General features: G+C 46.4%; 1 protein-coding gene across 1 annotated transcript; it reads left to right on the forward strand.

The window, feature by feature from the left end:
* Positions 1–9803: 9803 nt before the first annotated feature.
* LOC119431924 (uncharacterized) lies at positions 9804–12851 on the forward strand. The gene is made up of 3 exons (XM_049658106.1): positions 9804–10092; positions 12080–12598; positions 12646–12851. The coding sequence occupies exons 1-3, from the start codon at positions 9804–9806 to the stop codon at positions 12747–12749; spliced, it is 912 nt and encodes a 303-aa protein (XP_049514063.1). The 3' UTR covers positions 12750–12851.
* The last annotated feature ends 7608 nt before the right edge of the window (positions 12852–20459 follow it).

Consider the following 20459-nt stretch of genomic DNA (forward strand, 5'->3'; position numbering starts at 1 on the left):
TATGCATTCATGTTAACAGATTAATAATGATCCTGAACCAGCTGCACTCTCATATCTTGCAGAAACAAATATTTCAAGCAATTCCACTAGTGCTGACTCATGCAATACAAAAAAGAAAACAAGTGCACGATATTGAAATAACTGTTTTTATTGAACGATATAATACATTAATTCATTAAAATGCATGTCTTATGCTATCATCAAAACAGACTATTTACACATTTACAGCTGCTTCCCCTTGGCAAGCATGGTTGTCAGGCTGGCCTTGACTTTCCTGTCAGCCATTCCGAAGGTGCTGCAGGTGCATGCTGCAAATATGTAGATATAACAATGTGAGGCAAAAATAACAAATGTGTATTCTTTGTACGTTCATTAAGCAGCTTAATATATACGCTCAAACCACTTAGGTCAATCCTTAATACGGTTTAACTATGACTAATGGCTGCTTGTCAATACAAAACAGTACCATCGCACAATGTTTCACTCTACCGTATGATGAACAATTAAACTGTTACAATTGCTGCTGGCGACAGCAACAGTATGTTACATTTTACGACAAGTCCATATTACAGATTAATGTACTTATTTACCCCAAATGATCTCTATATAAATTGCTGAAACAAGGCTACCCAGCTGGACTGTCTATATTTTTTGGCTGGTACCGTAAAAACCGGACTATAGGTCGAACCGGAATATAGGTCTACCCCCAACTAACTAATTCTAAAAATGAAAAAAAAAATATTTTTCAACGGCAAAAGTACCGAAACACACCCTTACCTTTAAACAAATGCGACTCAGCCGGTTGCACAATGGTGACAGTATTTAGACGAGGGTCGACTTTTCGCAATGGTTTTTTGAAAAAAAGTTCGACCTATATTCCGGTTTTTACGGTAATTAAATATACCCACGCAGAATGATATGCTCAGTAGAGTGACTGGAGTATTGATAGTATCATGCCAAATATTGTAATTTATTTTTCTTAATACACATTTAAATGTCTTTCTCGTACTCTTAATGGGTACATCATTGCTCATAACTTCAATAGAAGGCAGATGGATTTATTGTGTTGATATGGTCACTTAGTTTCTTATAGATAATCATATCTCTTGGGCATGCTGACATGGTTGCAAGTTAGGTATACCACATGAGCACCAGAAATACCCCGTGAGCACTTTCTGTGTTGTGGCCCGACACATATGTCGCAACAGTTGTGTTTCCTGGGAAACAAAACTGAAACTCTAATTAGAACGAATGCTATCACAGTAAATAATTGAAGGCGCTCTAAGACATAACTATTTTTTCTAGAGTTTCGAGGTTCAAGACCCTTAGGTAATGCGAAAAGATTGAGTAAGAAATGCCCCATGTCAGCATGCTTCTCTTTCATTTCTTTTTCAGAAAATGGTACCAATTTGTTTTTTGGGGAGGTGAAATGCTTCAAAAATAAGTTTAAAACAGCGATTCTCTGGAAACATTGTATGACAAATAATAAGACAGTATACCTATGTTGACATTTTCAATTTTCCTGATGCTTTTCCAAGCTTTTCCTGGCTGTTGTCATGAAAATTCCCTGGCAGTCTATGACACCCGCAGTTTAGGTGCAATAAAAAATATTGTGGTTTATTGCTTGTCAAATTACTGCCAGTACATAATTGTAGTTATAACGAATAACACGTCAGTCACTTGAAATGCACTATTAAATTCAGCTGAATTGAATCACTTGTTTAATAAAGCTGACAAGGGCTTGGCCAAGTTCGTAATTCATGGCAACACGAGCACAGTACAGAAAATCTTCAAACTCTCGTCAAACCCAATGGCTTCAGTTTGATACGTGTAAAGGGTGCTTTGCCGAGCGACTAATTTATTAATCTCCAATTCTTTCTGTTAAGTTGCGAAGCTGCGATTGACTGAGCTTATCGCGAGTTTCGCGCTCTGAAAGCTTTTGCGGTTATATATACTTATACTGGTTGCCAGGAACCCCAAAATACTCCTACTTTTGACTTACGAAAACGGCAGCACACACTGCTGATGCATGCCCGGCAAACACGGCCTTTCATCTGAGTACGCTAGCATTTATTCCACTGTTCGTCTCTTTTAGACAATTCGTCCCTCTAGCACAATTTCGAGGTATATACATAAAGCGCTTCAGATGAGTTTTATTAGACAGGCAGAGCAGCCTTTGTGGCCGCCGATAGAGCGCCACAAAACAAGACCTACCCACAGTACGCCGCTTAACAGACACAATCCATGCTTATTTCTGCTCAGTATCCACGTTACACATGTGGTATTTCCTTTTTCACGCGCATTGACAATGACGGTAAAAGGTACAAGCGTGATCGATCGCTTGCCGTTAAACATTCCCTATAGTAGAATCGAGACCCCGAGCGCGTTTACAAACCAAACGACAAATCGACACTACGCCCGAGTCACCTACATTACATGCAGCCGGTTCGCGCTACGAAATACGCTCACCTAGTCATGAGCTAGTGACGGTAAACATCTTCGCTAAAACTTACCGTTCAGTGTAGTTGACGTGTGATGCCACAAAGCCGAGACGAATACGCACACACCAAGGTGCAGGCAGCTCACCAGCAGCAACAAGCGTTGACTTGCCTGGCCCAGCTGTTGACAATTCAAATCGACGCGTATAGATGGCGCGCCGCCGTTGCTGCCACTGCGCATGCGCAGGTGCTCAGGCCGACGACGGCGTGCGTGCTCCGAGAAATCAGAGCGTCTTTGTCTTTTTCTTTTCTTTTTTTAATGTCACTGTCTCTCTCTCTCTCTCTGCGTTCCATGCGCGCGAAACCGGTTGCTTTTACCTTCCATTTTTCAGTTCTTTCCACGGAGGAAACAAATGCCTCGGCGCTCTCTATTACAAACGCTGTGGGCTATCGCATGGAGCTGGAGCGCACACTTGGATGCACGCAGTGTTTGTAAAAACCATTAGCACGCATGTCAGGCTCTAGCATTATGGCCAACGCCGATGAGTAATGCAGTGCATTTCTACCATAGTTCAAACGTACCGCCAAATGGGATGCCTGCGCACATGTTAGTGCACATTTGTCTGTTCCGGTGATATGTCGAAGCAATCAGTACACTAATGACTTACGCGTATGCTTGGCCGCACAGGTATATAGCGCCTGGAAAAGACTGGGTGGGCTCACAGTATCTGGCGCACATTGTAAGTGAACGAGAACCTTTAAGGAATTTAAAGCCTAGTATGGTGGTGGTTAAACTTTATTTCCAAAAAGGGTCCTGAAGGACACCAGACTGTTCGTCAAGGGGTAGAGGGCACCTCCCACGTCGGGACGGGGAGCCCTAGGCTCTCCGCCGCTTCGCGGGCCTTCTGGACAGCCCAGAGTTGGTCTTGCAGCTCGCTGCTCCTAAGAGTGCCGTCCCACTTGTTCTTGTACTCCAGATAGGAGGCCTGCGTCGCGCATCCCCACAACATGTGTCATAAGTTCACATGTCCACCACACAGTGCACAATTGAAAGTTCCATCGTAGTCTGGGTCGATTCGGCTCATACGCCAAGGATTGGGGTACGAGTTCGTCTGTAGCAAGCGGAGAGTCACTGACTGTGCCCTGTCAAGTTCCTTGTTTGGAAGGGAGAATTCTCTACGTCCTAAATAAAAGTGCTTCATGAGCTCAATATATGTCTGAAGCTGGTCCTTAAAGGCCTTAGGAGGAGGCGAGGGGGTCTGCAGGGGAGCGCGGCTGGCAAGTCCTCGCGCGGCCCCATGACAGGATTCATTAAGGTTCCGCTGTCCTCCCACGAAATCGCCCATATTAGCTGGGAACTAGACTATAGAGTGGAGACTAATGCATCTACCTTCCAGTAACCTTGAAACCTTCGCATCCACTACTCCCCTAGCAAAGGCGCGAGTAGCTGCCCTAGAATCGCTATAGATTACCGAACGCTCTGGATCTAGCAGAGCGAGTGCAATGGCCATTTGTTCGGCCACCTCCGGATTCTTGGTGTAAACAGAGAGTGCGTTGAAGACTCTTTCGTGGGCGTCTATTACGGCTACCGAAAAAGCTTCGTGACTGGCCACCTGAGCGGCGTCTACGAAGGCAGCTTCTGTGGAATCCGTAGCAGCCTCGGCAAGAAGAGCCTTCGCGCGGGCGAGCCTTCTCCCTTGGTTAAACACCGGGTGCACGTTCCTGGGAAAAGGACGAACCACAATCGCGTCCCTGATTTCTTTACTAAGATGTCTGGCGTTACCCTTTTCAGGTTCAGTAAACATGCCCATAGTGACCAGGATGTCTCTGCCAGCTCTGGTGCCTGACAACCGGACGACCTGTGCTGTGCGCTGAGCCTCAGCGATTTCAGCTAGAGTATCGTAAACTCCTAGTTTCGAAAAAAGCTCGGTGGATGCGTTCAACGGTAGCCCCAGGGCTACCTTGAAGACTCGACGGATTGTGGTATTGAGTCGTTTCTCTTCTGTTTTTTTTTTTTTCAATCGAGCATAGCCGCAACATAAGTAATATCACATAGGACGAAAGCGTGTATGAGCCTAAGGGTTATAGCGTAGGATATCAGTCTGCGAAAAACCACCCGATGTTAGTGATGCAGCCTAGATATGGGGAGAAACTAAAGAGTATCTGAGAATCAGATGACACATAAGGCGCACACTACATACGCGACATTGGTTCATCGCCCACTCGCAAATTCTGCGTTGTCAACTATACACATTACGAGTCTCTGTGCTGTTAGCTTGATGCCTGTTTGGAATCCGCTTCTCACTAAAGCTGGCATTCATATCCTCTATATACATGATTGTATCGGCATTTCGCTTTCTTTATTTTACTGCCGCAAAAGTAATGCTATCAAAAACAACTGCAAAGACTTTCTTAGGATTGTCGAGAGCGACTACGGAGGTCATATAATGTGGTGAACAAATGAGGAAGTATGCACCATGTCTATACTAAACTCTACAAAAAGGCTTTAAAGCAATGTCAGCAGTATATACAATCCCAGTGGCTTATATCAAACGTAGCTCCGTATTATTCGCCTGTACCTCCGCATGGTTACAGCGTACATGGGTTGGGCCGAGTTTAACGACCTTTGTCTATAGACGGCAAGTAAACCTGAAGTAATAAGGCTTTTACAATATCGGCTGTTTAGTTCATCTCACAGCTTACCGCAATCGGTATACGGTCTGTTCGCTCGAGTTAACATGACCTTTGGTGATGTCCCGCTCTATAGCCTTCATCGGGGGGGGGGGGGGGGGGTATAGGAAACCATTAAAAAGAATTCCAATCGCATAGAAGTACATATTCCGCCTTCGTGGGGTTCGCAAGGAAAAATCATCGTCGGGGATGCATTCCAGACTAAATAGGGTGCCGGGCCCAGAGGTTACATGTTAAAAGCCAGAGCAATCCTGGATGGAACTCGGGGAGCACACTCTTAAACACCGAATTATCGGGTAAAATAATAATTAAGGATTGCGTAATTCAATGACAGAGATGTCATGGTGACCTTTATGGCTTTTCTCTAGACATTCTATAAACTGGCAATCGGCTAAAGGAATAGCAAACAGAAAAACTTTTGCATATAAACGGCGTATAGACCGCTAATATAGACAAAGGAAGACAATTTAACGACTATTGTCAAGACGAAATTTATAGACGGGGAATAGATAAAAGAAGTAGACACCTTATCAACTTTTGTCTATAGAAAATATATAAACCGGGCGTATACAAAAATAATCAACACCTTATCGACTGTCGTCTATAGACAGTCCTTAGAAAGAGAATGAACAAAAATAAATAGACACGGTATCGGTCTATACGTAGTCTATAGAGCGGAAGCTCACAAAAAGAAACGAACAACTTATCGACTTTTTTCTGTAGACCGACTATAGAATGGGAGCAGACAAAAAGAAATAAAAATCTATTAACTTTTGTCTATAGACAGTCTATAGACAATGAATGGACAAGAATAAATAGAGACTGTATCGACTTTTTTCTGAAGATAGTCTATAGAAAGGAAGTAGACAAAAAGAAACAAACATCTTATCGACTTTTGTCTATACACAGTCTATAAATTCTGTATCAACAAAAGAACAAATCTATAGAAAGGCAAAGTTGTCTACAAGAAGCCTATAGACATTCTATAGACAGTCTAAACTCATTTTTGTAAGGGTGCAGACGGTCATATTGATGCTTACTGCCGCTGGAAACGATGACAGAGGCTGCTGCTGCCGCTGTCATGTTCCGGAGTTCAACTCGACGGGGGTTTCGCGATGTACGAGTTTGGCAGGAGTTCGCCTGTCAGTCAAAACCATAGGTCATGCCCGGCGCGAGGCATGCAACTCTTGTGCGCGCACCCACCACGGTTGGGACATGCCCAAATGATATTTCGGCAAGAGCGACGCGGTGCCGAGCTGAGAGGCATCAACAATCTTTATCGCCGAGATAAAACACGCTCAACGCACTGTCATCAGTGTTGTACTGAGCATCACTATCAAAAACAAAGCGTCGACTTTCGCTGGCTTATGCATATGTCTTCTTGGGCTGTTATGGCCCCACAACACGGTTCATTGCCTGCATTGTGGCGACGTAGCTCACGGCAAATAATTATTGGTACGTCACTATAGCTGCTTACAAGGCATCGATGCGTCTTGGTGGACGACGATGCTGCGGAGTGCGTAGTGTTTTCCAACAACAACGTATCGCAGTCGTTGATTTAGATGGCTGCTCTGTCTACGGAGATGTAACGGAGCCGCATTGCTGCAAACATGGTCAGCGTCGGGAATCGCTCGCCTTTCTACAGCCCAGTGCGATGGCATTTCTTCATCACAAGCACTGCACACTAAACAGTTGCAACAGTTTCCTCCTTTAAAAGTCTAGTTTCATAACTGCACAAAAGAGCCCACGCCGGCCAAAATGCGATGGCTGCAGTGTTGTTACAATATGCATCTGCGATCGCTGTTAGCTCAGCAGCAGAGGCAATTGGCAAGCCCCTTGAAGTTCACAACACACTCAAATACTGCTTACATGCGCACGGAGGCACCGTCACTGGGCAAGCAATGACAAGCGATGAACTGTATCGCTGGGCAGCACGCTCTTCACAACGCCTCGCGGAGGCTTCCTGCACGCAGATAAACTGATACATTTTCACTGTGCTGCGTCACAACGACCATATTGCACAGCCATTTTGCAGCGACAGCCGTTGCTCCCGTCTCTATGGCTAGAGCGTCGTTATTAGTTAGTAAAGAGGCCGCATTAATAGCCTCAGTGAAGCGCCTGCGGTGAACAGCCATGCCGCAGCGCTGCGTTGCCATTCCCCTAATAGACAGGAAATGGACATGCCATTTTCATGACGGACTTTATCTAACATAGCATGGTAGCGACCCTAGCGACTACTCACCGTATGATATCCCTCGTGCGTGCGACCCTCTAAAATATATCCGCGTGTAAGCTTTCGCGTCACTGTCGCCACTCGCGGCAAAAAAGTGCAAAATTTAATAATTCGCTCGATCTCCATTGTTCATCACAAATTTATAGCATTGAAAACGAAAAACCTATACTTTAAGACATAAAATGTTCGTTATTTTATTTGTTGTATTTTAAAGCATTCGATCCAGGGAAATTGTAGGTGCAAGAATGCACCGCATGTGCCCTGTTCGCATTCGACGAAGGATTGAAAGATAATGCCCGAAAGAGGAAGCATGCCCTCTACGCGCCCGATAAAGGCGTGGCAAGCGGCTCACGGCAAGTGTGCAGATAGACAGCGGGACAGTGACGGTATTGCTAAATTGCGATAATGCGTTGATAAAAATACGCGGCGCTGACGCTTTTTGTTGTGCAGTCTTCTGTGCTTGAAGCGCGGAAGCACTGTGCCGCGCAGGGTGCGCTCATGTTGCCATACGCGGCTTTATCTCGACATTTTTTGCCTGCTGTTTTTACACGTTCCTTGCTATCTCCGTTCACTGATTGCCATCGAGCAAACTCGGGCAAAACTCGTGCGAACGAGAAACTCGGCGCATCCTGCATAACACCCCTGCATAGATAATAATTTGATATTCACAATGAAGCATATGTGCTGTGTTACCAAGCAAGAGCAAAGAAAGGTTAGCTACTGTACGAATCAACCTATACTAATGTTGTTAAACCTGTTGTTGCCTTGATGTGCCTCTAGTAGGCTCTAAAGATGTGTAATCACACGATGAACACTTGCTTTTGTGTTCAGATTGGCAGGCTCATAGAAGCTGGCCTCCCTCACTTTGTGATCATCCTAATCTCAGAATCCCTGCCGCAAAAACTTAAGAACTTAAAAGCAGAAAAAGCCAACAATGCGCAATTAGAAGCAGCCAGAGATACTGACTCATGCACACCAAGTGTCGCACTCACTGAACAAGGTGGCGACAAGTATTGGGTCCCAGTTGTGCTGAAGATTCCAAAGAAGCTGTCTATGCTTTTTTCCCCCACCCAAGGGTAAAAATAGAGCTACTTGGGACCAGACATGAAGCACCCTTTCTGAATTGTGACACTGGCATGGTGTACCAAAACACCACTTGTGGTAAACTCTACACAAGCCAAATTGGACGCTTCACTAAGACAAGGCAAGATAACATTTGCAGAATATAAAAAGGAAGGAAAAGACTAATGTAGGTGAGCATTGTAAGACATGCACTTGTCATCCCCGACTTGATGAGATATAGATTCTTGGCAGAAGTAGAAGCACAAATGCACACTGATCTTAGAAGCTTTCTTAATATCAAAGAGTAGGAGTGGCTGTCAGTGATCCTTATAACCTCAAAACAGACAGAAAATTTTGCTTGACGCCCATGTGTAGACACTATAGTGGTGGCCTTGTTCTCGTGTATGCACTCCGTTTCATGTATATTCTCATACGTAGTGGCCCATGCCGGTGAATAAACGGTGTGACCTTGGCGCTTGTTCTTTGTACTCTCCCATGTGATTATTTTTTGTGCTGCCTTTGTTAAAAGGTATGTCTAACATACAAACTCGCTGACGTACGAGGAACCAGTCAAAGTTTTGGATGACTACTTCGACCCCAAGCGTCATGAGATAACGGAGAGCTTCCGGTTCTTCAATCGCTGCCAGTTGGAAGGTGAGCCCATTCAACAGTTCATCGTTGAAATTCGCCGAATTGCGGATGACTGTAATTTCGGTGACATGCTAGATCGTATGCTTCGCGACAGGATCGTTTGTGGAGTCAGTTCAAACGCTTTGCAGAAGCAGCTACTAGCGAAAACGGAGTTAACGTTGAGGGAGGCCGAAGCAATTGCCATATCGGCAGAAGCAGATGAAAAGGATACAAAGCAGATGTCTGCCGACCTTGTTCCCTTGCTCAAGGTTCATGCAGGCCAAGCGCATGCTGATGAGTCGGTGTTAGAATGTGGGCGTTACGGAAGCAAGAAACACAACAGGAACGCTTGTGGCTGGGCGAAAGCTAGGTGTTACCGCTGCGGTGGATACGGCCATCTGGCCAAGATGTGCCAAAGCGACGCGCGGAAAGGACGCTTAAAGGCACGTTCACAATGCAGACAAGGAGAAGCTTTCGCAGTAACAGCGGATGTCAAAAGGGAAAATGTAGACGATGACGATGCGCACATTTGGACATTAACCGCGCCATCGAAAGGTCAGCTGTCACCTCCTATTCGTCGTACTTTCACATGGTGTGGCATTGACGTACCCATGATTGTGGACACCGGTTCACCCGTCTGTGTCGTGTCCAGAGAGCTGTTTGAGAAAAACCGTGAACAGTGGCCGCCATTAACACCCGCATGCATCAAACTGTCCTGTTATCTTGGAGAGCTGCCAGTATTGGGGACAATGAGTATGCCGGTGTTCTACAACGACAAGGAGGTCAAGAGTTGTTTGATAGTCCTGAACTGTTCAGGTCTGAGCCTCTGCGGACGAGATTTGATTGCCAAGTTCAGCGATGCAGGATCCTCGGTACTCAACGTATCAGTGCAACAAGGTCCTGGTCCAGGAAGCAGCCGTACCCCAGCCACGGATGCTGTCCTGTCAGAGTTCCAAGACGTCTTCAGCACCGAGCTGGGTCTAATCGACGGACACCCTGTCCATTTGAAGCTCAAGGAAGGAGCCACGCCGAAGTTTTGTAAGGCCCGTTCCCTTTCATTTGCTATACGGAACAAAATTTCAAAAGAAATTCATAGGCTCGTAGCGCTTGGAATACTGTCACCTGTAACGCATGCCGAGTGGGCTACCCCCATTGTGCCTGTCATGAACAAAGACGGCACGGTTAGAATCTGTGTCGATTTCAAGGTAACATTGAATCCCGTCTGTGAACTGGAGCAGTACCCGTTGCCAGTCATCGATGACATTTTCGCATGCCTGAACGAGGGGACTGCTTCAGTACGCTGGATTTACGAGACGCCTATAACCAGGTTCCCCTCGACGAGGACACAAGGAAGTTGTGCGTAATTAATACACACCGTGGTTTGTTCTGTTACAACCGACTGCCGTTCGGTATAGCTTCTGCGCCTGCTATTTTCCAGCAGAAGATATAAACAGTTCTGCAAGGTTTGACAGGTGTTCAAGCTTACCTCGACGACGTTTTGCTATCGGAAAAGCATGGCAGCGCCGGCAAGTTACGAGAAGTACTGCAGCGTTTTCGTGAGCACGAAGTGAAGCTCAGACTTGAGAAATGTAGCTTTCGTCAAGAGGCAGTGACGTATCTGGGTCATAAAATCGATCGTGAAGGTCTGCATCCAATCGAGAAATATGTTGAAGCAATCGCGCAAGCCCCCAACCCCCAAAATGTTCACCAGCTGCGGTCGTTTCTGGGCATGATTACGTTTTATTCGAAGTTCGTGCCTAACATGTTTTCCCCACTTGCACCGCTGTACAAGTTATTGGAGAACAACACGCGTTGGTTCTGGGGACATGCGCAAGAAACAGCATTTAGTGATGCAAAACAATGCCTTCTGGAAGCGGCAGTGCTGGCTCAGTATGATCCCGAGAAACCTCTCAAGCTAGAGTGTGACGCTTCACAGGACGGAATAGCTGCCGTGCTTTTCCATACATTCGGAAAGACCAATAAACCCGTTGGTTTCCGTTCTAGAACGTTAACCAGGGCTGAGAAGTACTACTCTCAGCTTGAGAGAGAAGCCCTTGCTCTTGTATTTGGAGTGTCCAAATTCCGTGATTACCTCATAGGCCGAGAATTCGTTTTGGTCACCCACCACCAGCCGCTCCTGGGCCTGCTGAAGGCGGACCGACCAACTCCAGCATTGGCAGCCGCTAGAATACAGCGCTGGGCACTGTACCTGGGCGGATTCCGCTATCAGCACCAAAACAGTCCTGCTAAGCAACTCCACAACGCTGACGCTCTTAGTAGACTGCCGCAACGTACATCTGAGCCGAAACTACCAGAAGGAGATCCACCAGACTATCTGCTAGCCTTGGCTGGTTTCGACGAGGGAACTATGTCGGTTGAGGAGCTAAGGCAGTTGACTGCAGATGACCCTTCTCTGAGTCAAGTTATGCGATTCACTAAGAACGGTTGGCCCTCCTGCGCAAAAAGCCTGAACACGAATATCGCACCATTTTTTGACAAGAAATTGGAGCTGTCTTTGGCTCACGGGTTGTTGTACTAGGGCCGTCAAGTAGTTGTTCCGACGGAGGCGCGACGTCGGGTCTTATACCTTTTGCACAAGACGCACCAAGGATCGTCCGCTATGAAGGCGGTCGCCAGATCGTCATTCTGGTGGCCAGGTTTAGATCCCGACATAGAAAGAGTGGCAGCATCATGTCAGAACTGTGTTCAAAACCTGCCCATGCCGGCTACAGCAACGCCAAAGAGCAGGCCAGTTACTTATGAAAAATGGGCAAGGGTTCATATCGATTTTGCTGGTCCTATTTCAGGGAACATGATACTCGTTATCGTGGATGCATACAGCAAGTGGATTGAAGCTGTGCCACTCCGACAAGCCAACGCTTCGTGCACTATCAACTGCCTGCGCGGTATCTTCTGCAGATTTGGCGTGCCGCGAACCATCGTCTCGGATAACCCATCGTCGTGCAGTTTACCGGTGACGAGTTCGCTACTTCTGTCAAGAAGAACATAACGCATCTGCGTACAGCCGTATATCACCCCCAGTCAAACGGTCTAGCAGAAAGGGCAGTCAGAACAATTAAGGACGGCCTCAAGAAGATTGGTGAGGGGCGGTTGGATGATAAGCTGAACAGGCTGCTTTTCAACTACAGGAGGACACCTAACCACTCGGTAAAATCACCGTCAGAGCTATTCTTCGGATATCATATTCGATCCCGGTTAGATACATGTTTTCGTCCTGTACACGCAGGGCCAGCCAACGAACCAGACGATTGGCAACTGTCATCACCTGAAGCTGCCGTGTACGCCCGCAACTTCGGAACGGGTGAGAAATGGACGCCAGGAATTGTACAGTCCAAAATGGGTTCTCGGATGGTTGCCATACGAACGCCGGCCGGATCAGTACGACGACATGTTGACCAGGTGCGGAAGCGGGAAAATTCGACGCCACCGCTTGGTACAGATCAAGAAGCGGCAAATCAAGCATCAAGAACAGGTACTCCTAGTGACTACCCACAATCGCCGAGACCGTCAGCTGAACAAGGGGGCATACCCCTTGTTCAGCTGCATGAACAGAGCATGAAATCCAACCGGAATTCGCAGCGAGCAACGCTGCCACGGTTGAACCCGACAGCCCACCCCAAGCTTTGCGGCGCTCTACACGTCAAAGAAAACCAGTACAGCGACTCCAGTATTAAGGGAGGAGAGATGTTGTAAAGTGACGTCAGTCACAATCAAACTGCCTCGCAAGCGCTGGCGGCGCGTGCGGTTTCTTCTACTATCGTTTCCCTTGCCCTCCCTTCCCCCTTTCATTTTCCAATATATACGTTCCCTGGCGGAAGCAATAAACATTCATGTTCCAAAATTCCAACTGAGTGCTGTCGTATTCGGCATACACGGCACGTGTGCCGCAACTATGCAACAAATACATTAGGAAAACCTCCTTTGTGTGATTGTTGGTTTGGTCCCCATCGGCAACAAACTATCTTTTCGTCCATTTTGATTTCCCCCTTTCTTCATAATTTCCTACATTCCTATTTAAACCCCAACTGATTAGCCCTGTGCTTTCCTTGACTTCATTGCCTGCTGGCTTTATACGTTAGTGATTAACAAAAAATCAAGCACTTCTGCTTCCCTTTTCGTTAATTCATAGCGAGGGTCTGAAATCTGGCGGCCTTGATGCCATGAGGCCGCATATGAAGATTTATTACCGATGTGCTGTCTCTCCAAAGTTCACGAGTTACGTGGCACCATCGGGCAAATAAGGGTGTTCCACATCCACCCACCATGGCTTCGAGTGGCACTGGCTAGCACTCCCAGGGCTAGATCTAGTACACTAAGTACCCAAGTTAGTGACGGATTGATCACCGTCACTGTTGCGCACTTATGTATCAAATGCATAATACCAAGGTTGTGGGTTTAGTCCCCACCGGCGACAAGATATCTTTTCGTCCACTTTCATTTACCTATTTCATTATTTTCTACATATCAATTTCAGTCACAGCTAATTTAGTCTATGCTTTCTTTGACTTCATTGCCTGCAGGATTTATGTGGTCAGCAAAAATAAGGTATAACAAAAAAATTAAAAGGAATAAGTAGAGGACAGGTTCATCGGTGTTCGAGGAGTCATCTTTTTGTATCATTTACCAACATGTGCACTCAAAAGGTAACTGCTCTGTCTGCCTATCAAATGACAATGCCACAGATCCAGCTGCAACCAACAGCCAAATATATGTAGTACATACCAATGCATTTACTCCAAAGATGGTGAAGAGTACAAGTGCCTATAGAGCTGTGTGCTACTGCTCCTGTCGCCAACCAATGAAAAGGGACATGAGTGGTGCTGTAGGGCTCGCTGCTTAAAGCAGCGTTCCGTTAGCCATTCGTAATCTTGCACGTAGTCTCCCATGTTTTTTACATATCAAGGTAGCTTCATTCGTGCAACAAATGAAATGATCAGTTCTAATCAATATGAAAAAAAATGCAGGCACTTGGGCCGACGGATGTTAACATGTTGAAGTTTTTGTGATGCTAGTCATAATTTGGTCACTATTACCCAGGCAGCACGACACCACTGGGCCAAGCATAGTCCAATGCTCGCAGAAATTGGTACGAATTTTGACCAAATCCTGGCATCATGGCAAAGTGCTACTCGATCCAAGATCCTCCCACTGTTCGAGCCAAGATTGGCCGTACAGTTTGCCATTGTAGAATCTAATGTAGTTCAAGCATAGAGCCAGTGCACAGCCATCGTGTATCCAGTCTTTAAAGAGCATCCAGTGCTCAGCCATTCTGTATCCAACATGTTTCAAGAACATCCAGTGCTCAGCCATTCTGTATCCAACGTGTTCCAAGAATATCCGGTGCTCAGCCACTTTGCATACAATGTGTTTCAAGCATAGCCTGTACTCAGCCATTCTGTTGCTTGTATGCTAGCTTACTGCCTATACAATTAGTAGCGAATAAAACGTGATGGAAATAAGTGCGGGAAGGAAAATTCCTGCAGACACACGCAAAGCGTAAACGAAAATATAATTTATTTAGTATACTATTTACAGCACTATTTACAATACAATTCTTGAACTGATGCAGGCATCAGTAGGGGTGCTCAGCTCCAGGGGCAGCAGCAGGAGGAGGGGCAGGGGCGGCAGGGGCTGCAGCAGGGGAAGGAGCAGGGGCAGCAGCAGCCGGACAGGAGGGGCCGGCGGTGGACTTGCCAGGGACCTGAGGGCAAGAGTGGGGCAGGGAGAGGGCAGCAGTGGGCAGGCAATGATTCCTGCCCCGAAGGGAGGGATCATCGGGCTGCTCTGCTGCAAACGTTTCTGCGAAACGCCTCTTCCTGCCACCACCGCTGTCCACAGACCCTGGCAACCACTTAATGAAGTCCTGTCTGTGCTTGTGTCAGGTCGCCCCCCCCCCCTTTCGCACAGATGACATCTGCACACAAACCTGCAAAGACGACAATTAGTACATACAGCATGCACCGTAAAGATCACCCACAATAGAGCAGGCAAACACATTCAACAAAAGAAAACCTTCAAGAGACTTAGTGAAATAAGTTGCTAAGTCTTTAGCACACAGTTTATCTGACAGAATTTGCAACCGCAGCCAACCTTATTGAATCGAGGTTCACAGCATGCTCAGCGGCGAAATGCAGGATACGCAAAGTAATGCTGCGGATAATTAAATGCTATCGCCTTCCCCGCCACGAAAATTCTTGATCCATTTACAGGATCTTCATCCCTGTTGCGTTCGTTGACATTCTTGTTTTTCCACCCTAACATAGCGTTAACGTCATCAGTGATGATCACACCATGTCTTTACTAACCGATACATATTCAACTGTCTCACCCACTGATGCTAAACGTGTAAGCTGCCTGGTGTGATGCAATTCATCCGCATGCTCGTCAAGCAATTCACCTAAGCTGCCATTGGTGCTAGTGCAGAGCACACTTTCGCAATTTCTACAAGGGCAGTGGTGACTGAGTATTGAGTATGTGGCTTTCATAGTAAAAAATGAAATCAGCCAACAGGGACGCCCAAATTTCTTCGTTGTAGAAGTTGACAATTTATATGAAAGACACGATTTTGGCAAGGACAACCTCTTGTTATGCAAGCCATTTCGCTGTAGAGGAGTTCGGCTGTATACACAATACTTCAACAATGCAAAAGGATGACTGAGGAAACTTTACCTGTGACTATCCGGCATAACTTGAAACTGATGAATGCCCTCTTCCCCTTTCTGCTATGAAGGCTGTAAAGCACTTAGACGGGGTGCGCCATTACAGCCTTCAAGGCATACGATGCCACCTCGCGCAGTGACTTCCCTCCTATTTGCAGGAGGTGCTTGCGCTGCAAAAGACAAAAAATTGCCAGAGATGTGGAAATGAGCATTGTATGCGGCAATGTTTTCAAGTTGAAAAATCTACCCAATACTACCAGAATATAATTTATTGCCAAGTGAAGTGAATTTTTAGCTGAGTTCAAAGCAAAACATTTTTGCTGGAAGAGGTTTGTGACGCAATGCCCTTTAATTGTAAATGTGCTCTACAACACCTAAGCGTTACTGGAAGAAACACAACACGAAGTGCATCAGGTCTTGTCTGTTCTGTGCATTTCATGTTTGTGTTTCATAACCCTTAGCACAGTAACTGTTTCATAGTAACTACCTCTCCAAGCTTTCACTATCATTTGTAAGCGCACCAATTCTACTCCCATGCAAATTCCCAATGCATAATTAGGGGATGTGACATTAGAGTGCAGGAAAGCCAGATCTACATACGTGTGGCACAAAACAGCTTAAAGGCATATCGACATAATATTTTCAGACCTTCACATTTTGCGTTAAAGCGACTGACAACCAGTTGTCAGTCGCTGAATTCTGCAGTGCGGGTGCACTGCAGAATTCTCTCAGACCGAGATTCTTTTTCACCACACAGACCAATTGACTCATGAAATTTGCGAGGCCTATAGAATACAGAAAGCAGGACCAGGTTGCATTAGTCAGCCTACAATAGTCTTCCAAGAAAGAGAAATTTCCTTTTTAGACCCCGCAAATCGTTGACAGCCGAGCAGTGTGATGTTTTTTTTTAATTCATTCTTGTTTAGTATCACCTGATCTACCGACGAGTGCATGTCATGAATTGTTCACTGCCTTGCAAGTGCATGCACAGTTCAAGTGTTCATAAACTCTTTCATTCAATAAGTTTTCCAGTTGAAAGTCAGCACTTTTGGTGTGTCAAGTCTCCCTTCGTCTACGTTTTCAGTGCGCTGTTCCTTATTTACCATGAATCAATACCAAGTTGTTCCAGTTTTCCCTCCTCTTCAGGCCACTTATGCATATTCATCTTTTTGCCATGTGGGGCGGCAAGGGTCATATTTCGCAACTTTTGGGGAAGAATTAAAAATATAAATCCACATTTATTGAGAAAAACATGGCTTATTTTAACCAGTAGGATAGGTCATGTTTGCACAAGTGGTTTTCTCAATTCATGTTCCGAGCAGTTCTCTGTCCCTTTACGTAAAGGTTCCGGACTCTAAAACCCCAGAAATATACTGGCAAACCCCAGAGTGCACTAAATACCTCATTTATACTAGTTTTTCTACAGCCAGGTTTCGTTTAGCTTTCTCCCTCTCATAACATCATGGCACAGAAGGCAACCACGTAAGACATCGGAAGGTTTGACACTTGCTTCGACTTGCTTGTCGAAAGGATGTTTCGGCTTCTACACAGAAGCCTTGTTCACTGACTATTATTGATTTCATTTAGCTACAACAGTCATATGGCCAACGACTATGTCAGTGAAGAAGGCTTCATGGGGAAGGCAGAACATATAACCCCTTCAACAACACTATTTTGGTCCCCGCAGGGGCGTCTGCGTCAGCAGGCGTTTGGTGTGTTGCGACACCATGGACCCGAGCACATGGGGGTTGGCCCCTCCCGCGTGTAGCCGTGCGCGGCTTAGCTGTGTCCGGGGAAAAGAGGATCCGGGGGGTTGAGCCGATGCAGGGTGTTCGGACCTTTATGGCCCCTCGGCGGAGGCAACACACCTCTTTGGCCTCCGCTTCACGTAGACGGCACCCCCGAACTGACCCACCCGGGGGAAATCGGCAGTTGCCTTTTCCTGTCCTCTTAAATCTTCGTCTTTCTCTCTCACTTTCAATCTATCCTGTCTTCTTTTCACTTCCTTTACTTGCTATTTCCCAGGCAGCTAGGGTTAACCTTGTGTGGGTAGCCAACCTTGGATATTCCATATTTGGTTATAGTGGTGACGTACGGCTGGCGTCTGTAGGTCTTGTGTTTACAGGCCCTGCAGCGTCCCCTTGTTGGGCTCCCTGGTGGGTGGCTGGCGTTGCTGCCGAAAAAATTCATGTATATTTATGGCAAGCCACTCCCTGATCGCCGTCTGAAACGAGGGCGCACCGATGAAGTCTTCCAGTTTTTTGGTCGTCAAAGAGAAACTTTTCCCCGATTCCACGTAATTCACTCAGAAAAAACAGACAAATGCGTACGAACCATCTCACCTTTCCTTGTACCAAAGACTTTGACTGATACTTTTGGACCAGGCTATAAAGCATCCAGGATGGCAAGCGGGGATCTCCTCTTGGAACTCCGTGATCTGAAACAATACGAGAAACTGCCCAATCTAGTGTCATTTGGAGATGCCCGACTAACAGTAACCCCACACCGTACCATGAATACCACCCGTGGTGTTGTCTCAGATGATGACCTGTTGCAGCTGAGTGAGGCTGAACTTCTTGAGGGTTTCAGTGACCAGAATGTCATCAATGTTAAACGGATTAAAATGAGGCGGGATGGTAAAGAACTCCAGACCAAGCACCTAATACTTTCAATTCAAGTGTTCTGCCCGAGTCCATCGCGGCCGGGTACATCAAACTTCGTGTAAGGCCATACATGTCAAATCCTCTGAGATGTTTTAAGTGCCAGCGGTTCGGCCATAGTTCGCAGAACTGCCGAGGCCGCCAAACTTGTGCGAAATGCAGTGCTCCTGAACACTCTTCCGAGTCTTGTGAAAGCTCTCTACATTGTGTTAACTGTGATCGGGAGCACGCCACCTACTCGCGGACGTGCCCATCCTGGAAAAAAGAAAAAGAAATAGTAACTATCAAAGTAAAGGAAAATATAACATTCAAGGAGGCACGCAGGCGGGTATCCTACCTGCCGAAAACCAACTTTGCCGAAGTGGTGCGTCAGGGGGCAGCGCCACAACGGCTCCCAGAGGCTGTCTGGCACACGCGTAGTGAGCCGGCGGTGACGCCATCCGCCCCCTCGGCGGCTGCAGCTAGCGCTGCTCCGCCATCTCAGAACAAGGGGCCATCGACCTCCGGGCTGGTGGCCTCCAAGGTCCCATCCCTCACGTCAAACTAACCGCTCGCAAGAGCGCGTGTCCAGCGCGTCGCAAGATGCAATGGACACAATAACCGGTTAGACGGCGCCACTAGCGCCTAAGGAGCGGCGCGATTCTATCGACCGCTCCAAAAAAGAAAAATCTCGTGTCACGGCGCCTGGAAAAGGCCCGTGAGCCAACATTGCATTCTTGAACATACAGCATAAAACACTATTCAAATGGACACACAAATCCTACAATGGAATGTGAGAGGACTTCTCCATAACCTCGACGATATCACAGAACTCCTCCATAAATATAAGCAAAAAGTGCCGTGTGTTCAGGAAACGCATCTAAAAGCCCAACAAACTTACTTCCTCAGACAATATGCTATCTTCCGGAGGGACCGTGACGACGCTGTCACCCCGTCCGGTGGAGTAGCAATATTAGTAGATAAGTCTGTTGCTTGTCAGAACGTTTCTCTTCAGAGGTCCCTTGAGGCGGTATCTGTGCGAGTAATTCTTTTTTTAAAAATTAGTAACAATCTGTTGCATTTACATGCCGCCTCATCACCAACATAGCAAAACAGAGTTCTACAAGCTGACTGACCAGCTCCCGCAGCCCTATATTATAACCGGTGATTTCAACGCTCACAGTACTTTGTGGGGAGACTCCCGGTGTGATGCCAGGGGTCGACTTATTGAAAACTTTTTGGTAACATCTGGTGTGTGCCTCTTTAATAAAAAAGAGCCCACGTATTATAATATCCACAATAATTCATATTCTTCTATAGATTTAGCGATTGGCACTGCGAGCCTCCTTCCTTACATAGACTGGAATGTTGTCAAGAACCCATTTGGGAGCGATCACTTTCCTGTAATGCTTAACTTAATACAGGAACATGACAGTCCACCCCACACCCCCCGTTGGAAAATACCGTCCGCTGATTGGAAAACTTTTAAAGAGTCAACATACTTATCACAAGATTTTATGAACAATTTTAGTATTGAAGACGCAGTAGCGTATTTTACTGGTTTTATAATCGACGCAGCGGAAAAATTCATTCCACAAACAAAAGGTATCTCAGATAAAGGCATGTCCTCTGGTGGAATGAGGAGTGCAGACTGGCACGAAAGAGACAGAACAGAGCGTGGGGTGTACTGCGTCGCTCCCCGACTGCGGAAAATCTCATAGAATTTAAACTGGCAAAATCACGGGGAAGACGGACGCGGCGACAAGCAAAGAGGGCTAGCTGGGAGAGGTTTCTTTCTGGCATAACATCTTACACACAAGAGTCTAAAGTATGGAATGGCCTTAGAAGGCAGGAAACCCATCCATTACCGCTTGTCAATGGACAAGGGAACGGCTTGGAGGACCAGGCGAATGCTCTCGGTGAACATTGAGCGTGTGTCGAGCTCTACCCAGTACTCCGAATCATTTCCTAAACACAAACAGATAGCTGAACGCAAGGCACTCGACCGCAAGTGCACAAAGAACAACGCTTATAATCTTCCTTTTAGTATCGCTGAGTTAAAAGCTTCTTTGAACATGTGCAAAAG

Source organism: Dermacentor silvarum, chromosome 10 (assembly GCF_013339745.2).
Source record: "Dermacentor silvarum isolate Dsil-2018 chromosome 10, BIME_Dsil_1.4, whole genome shotgun sequence".
Lineage (NCBI taxonomy): Eukaryota > Metazoa > Arthropoda > Arachnida > Ixodida > Ixodidae > Dermacentor > Dermacentor silvarum.

What these genes read in the sequence shown, in the direction of transcription:
- LOC119431924 (XM_049658106.1), top strand. Translation starts at nt 9,804, where the DNA reads ATGAGTATGCCGGTGTTCTACAACGACAAGGAGGTCAAGAGTTGTTTG. An exon ending in AGGAGCCACGCCGAAGTTTT is followed by an intron (nt 10,093 to 12,079) that starts GTAAGGCCCGTT and finishes ATCTGCGTACAG; the next exon opens with CCGTATATCACCCCCAGTCA. An exon ending in ACCGTCAGCTGAACAAGGGG is followed by an intron (nt 12,599 to 12,645) that starts GCATACCCCTTG and finishes AAATCCAACCGG; the next exon opens with AATTCGCAGCGAGCAACGCT.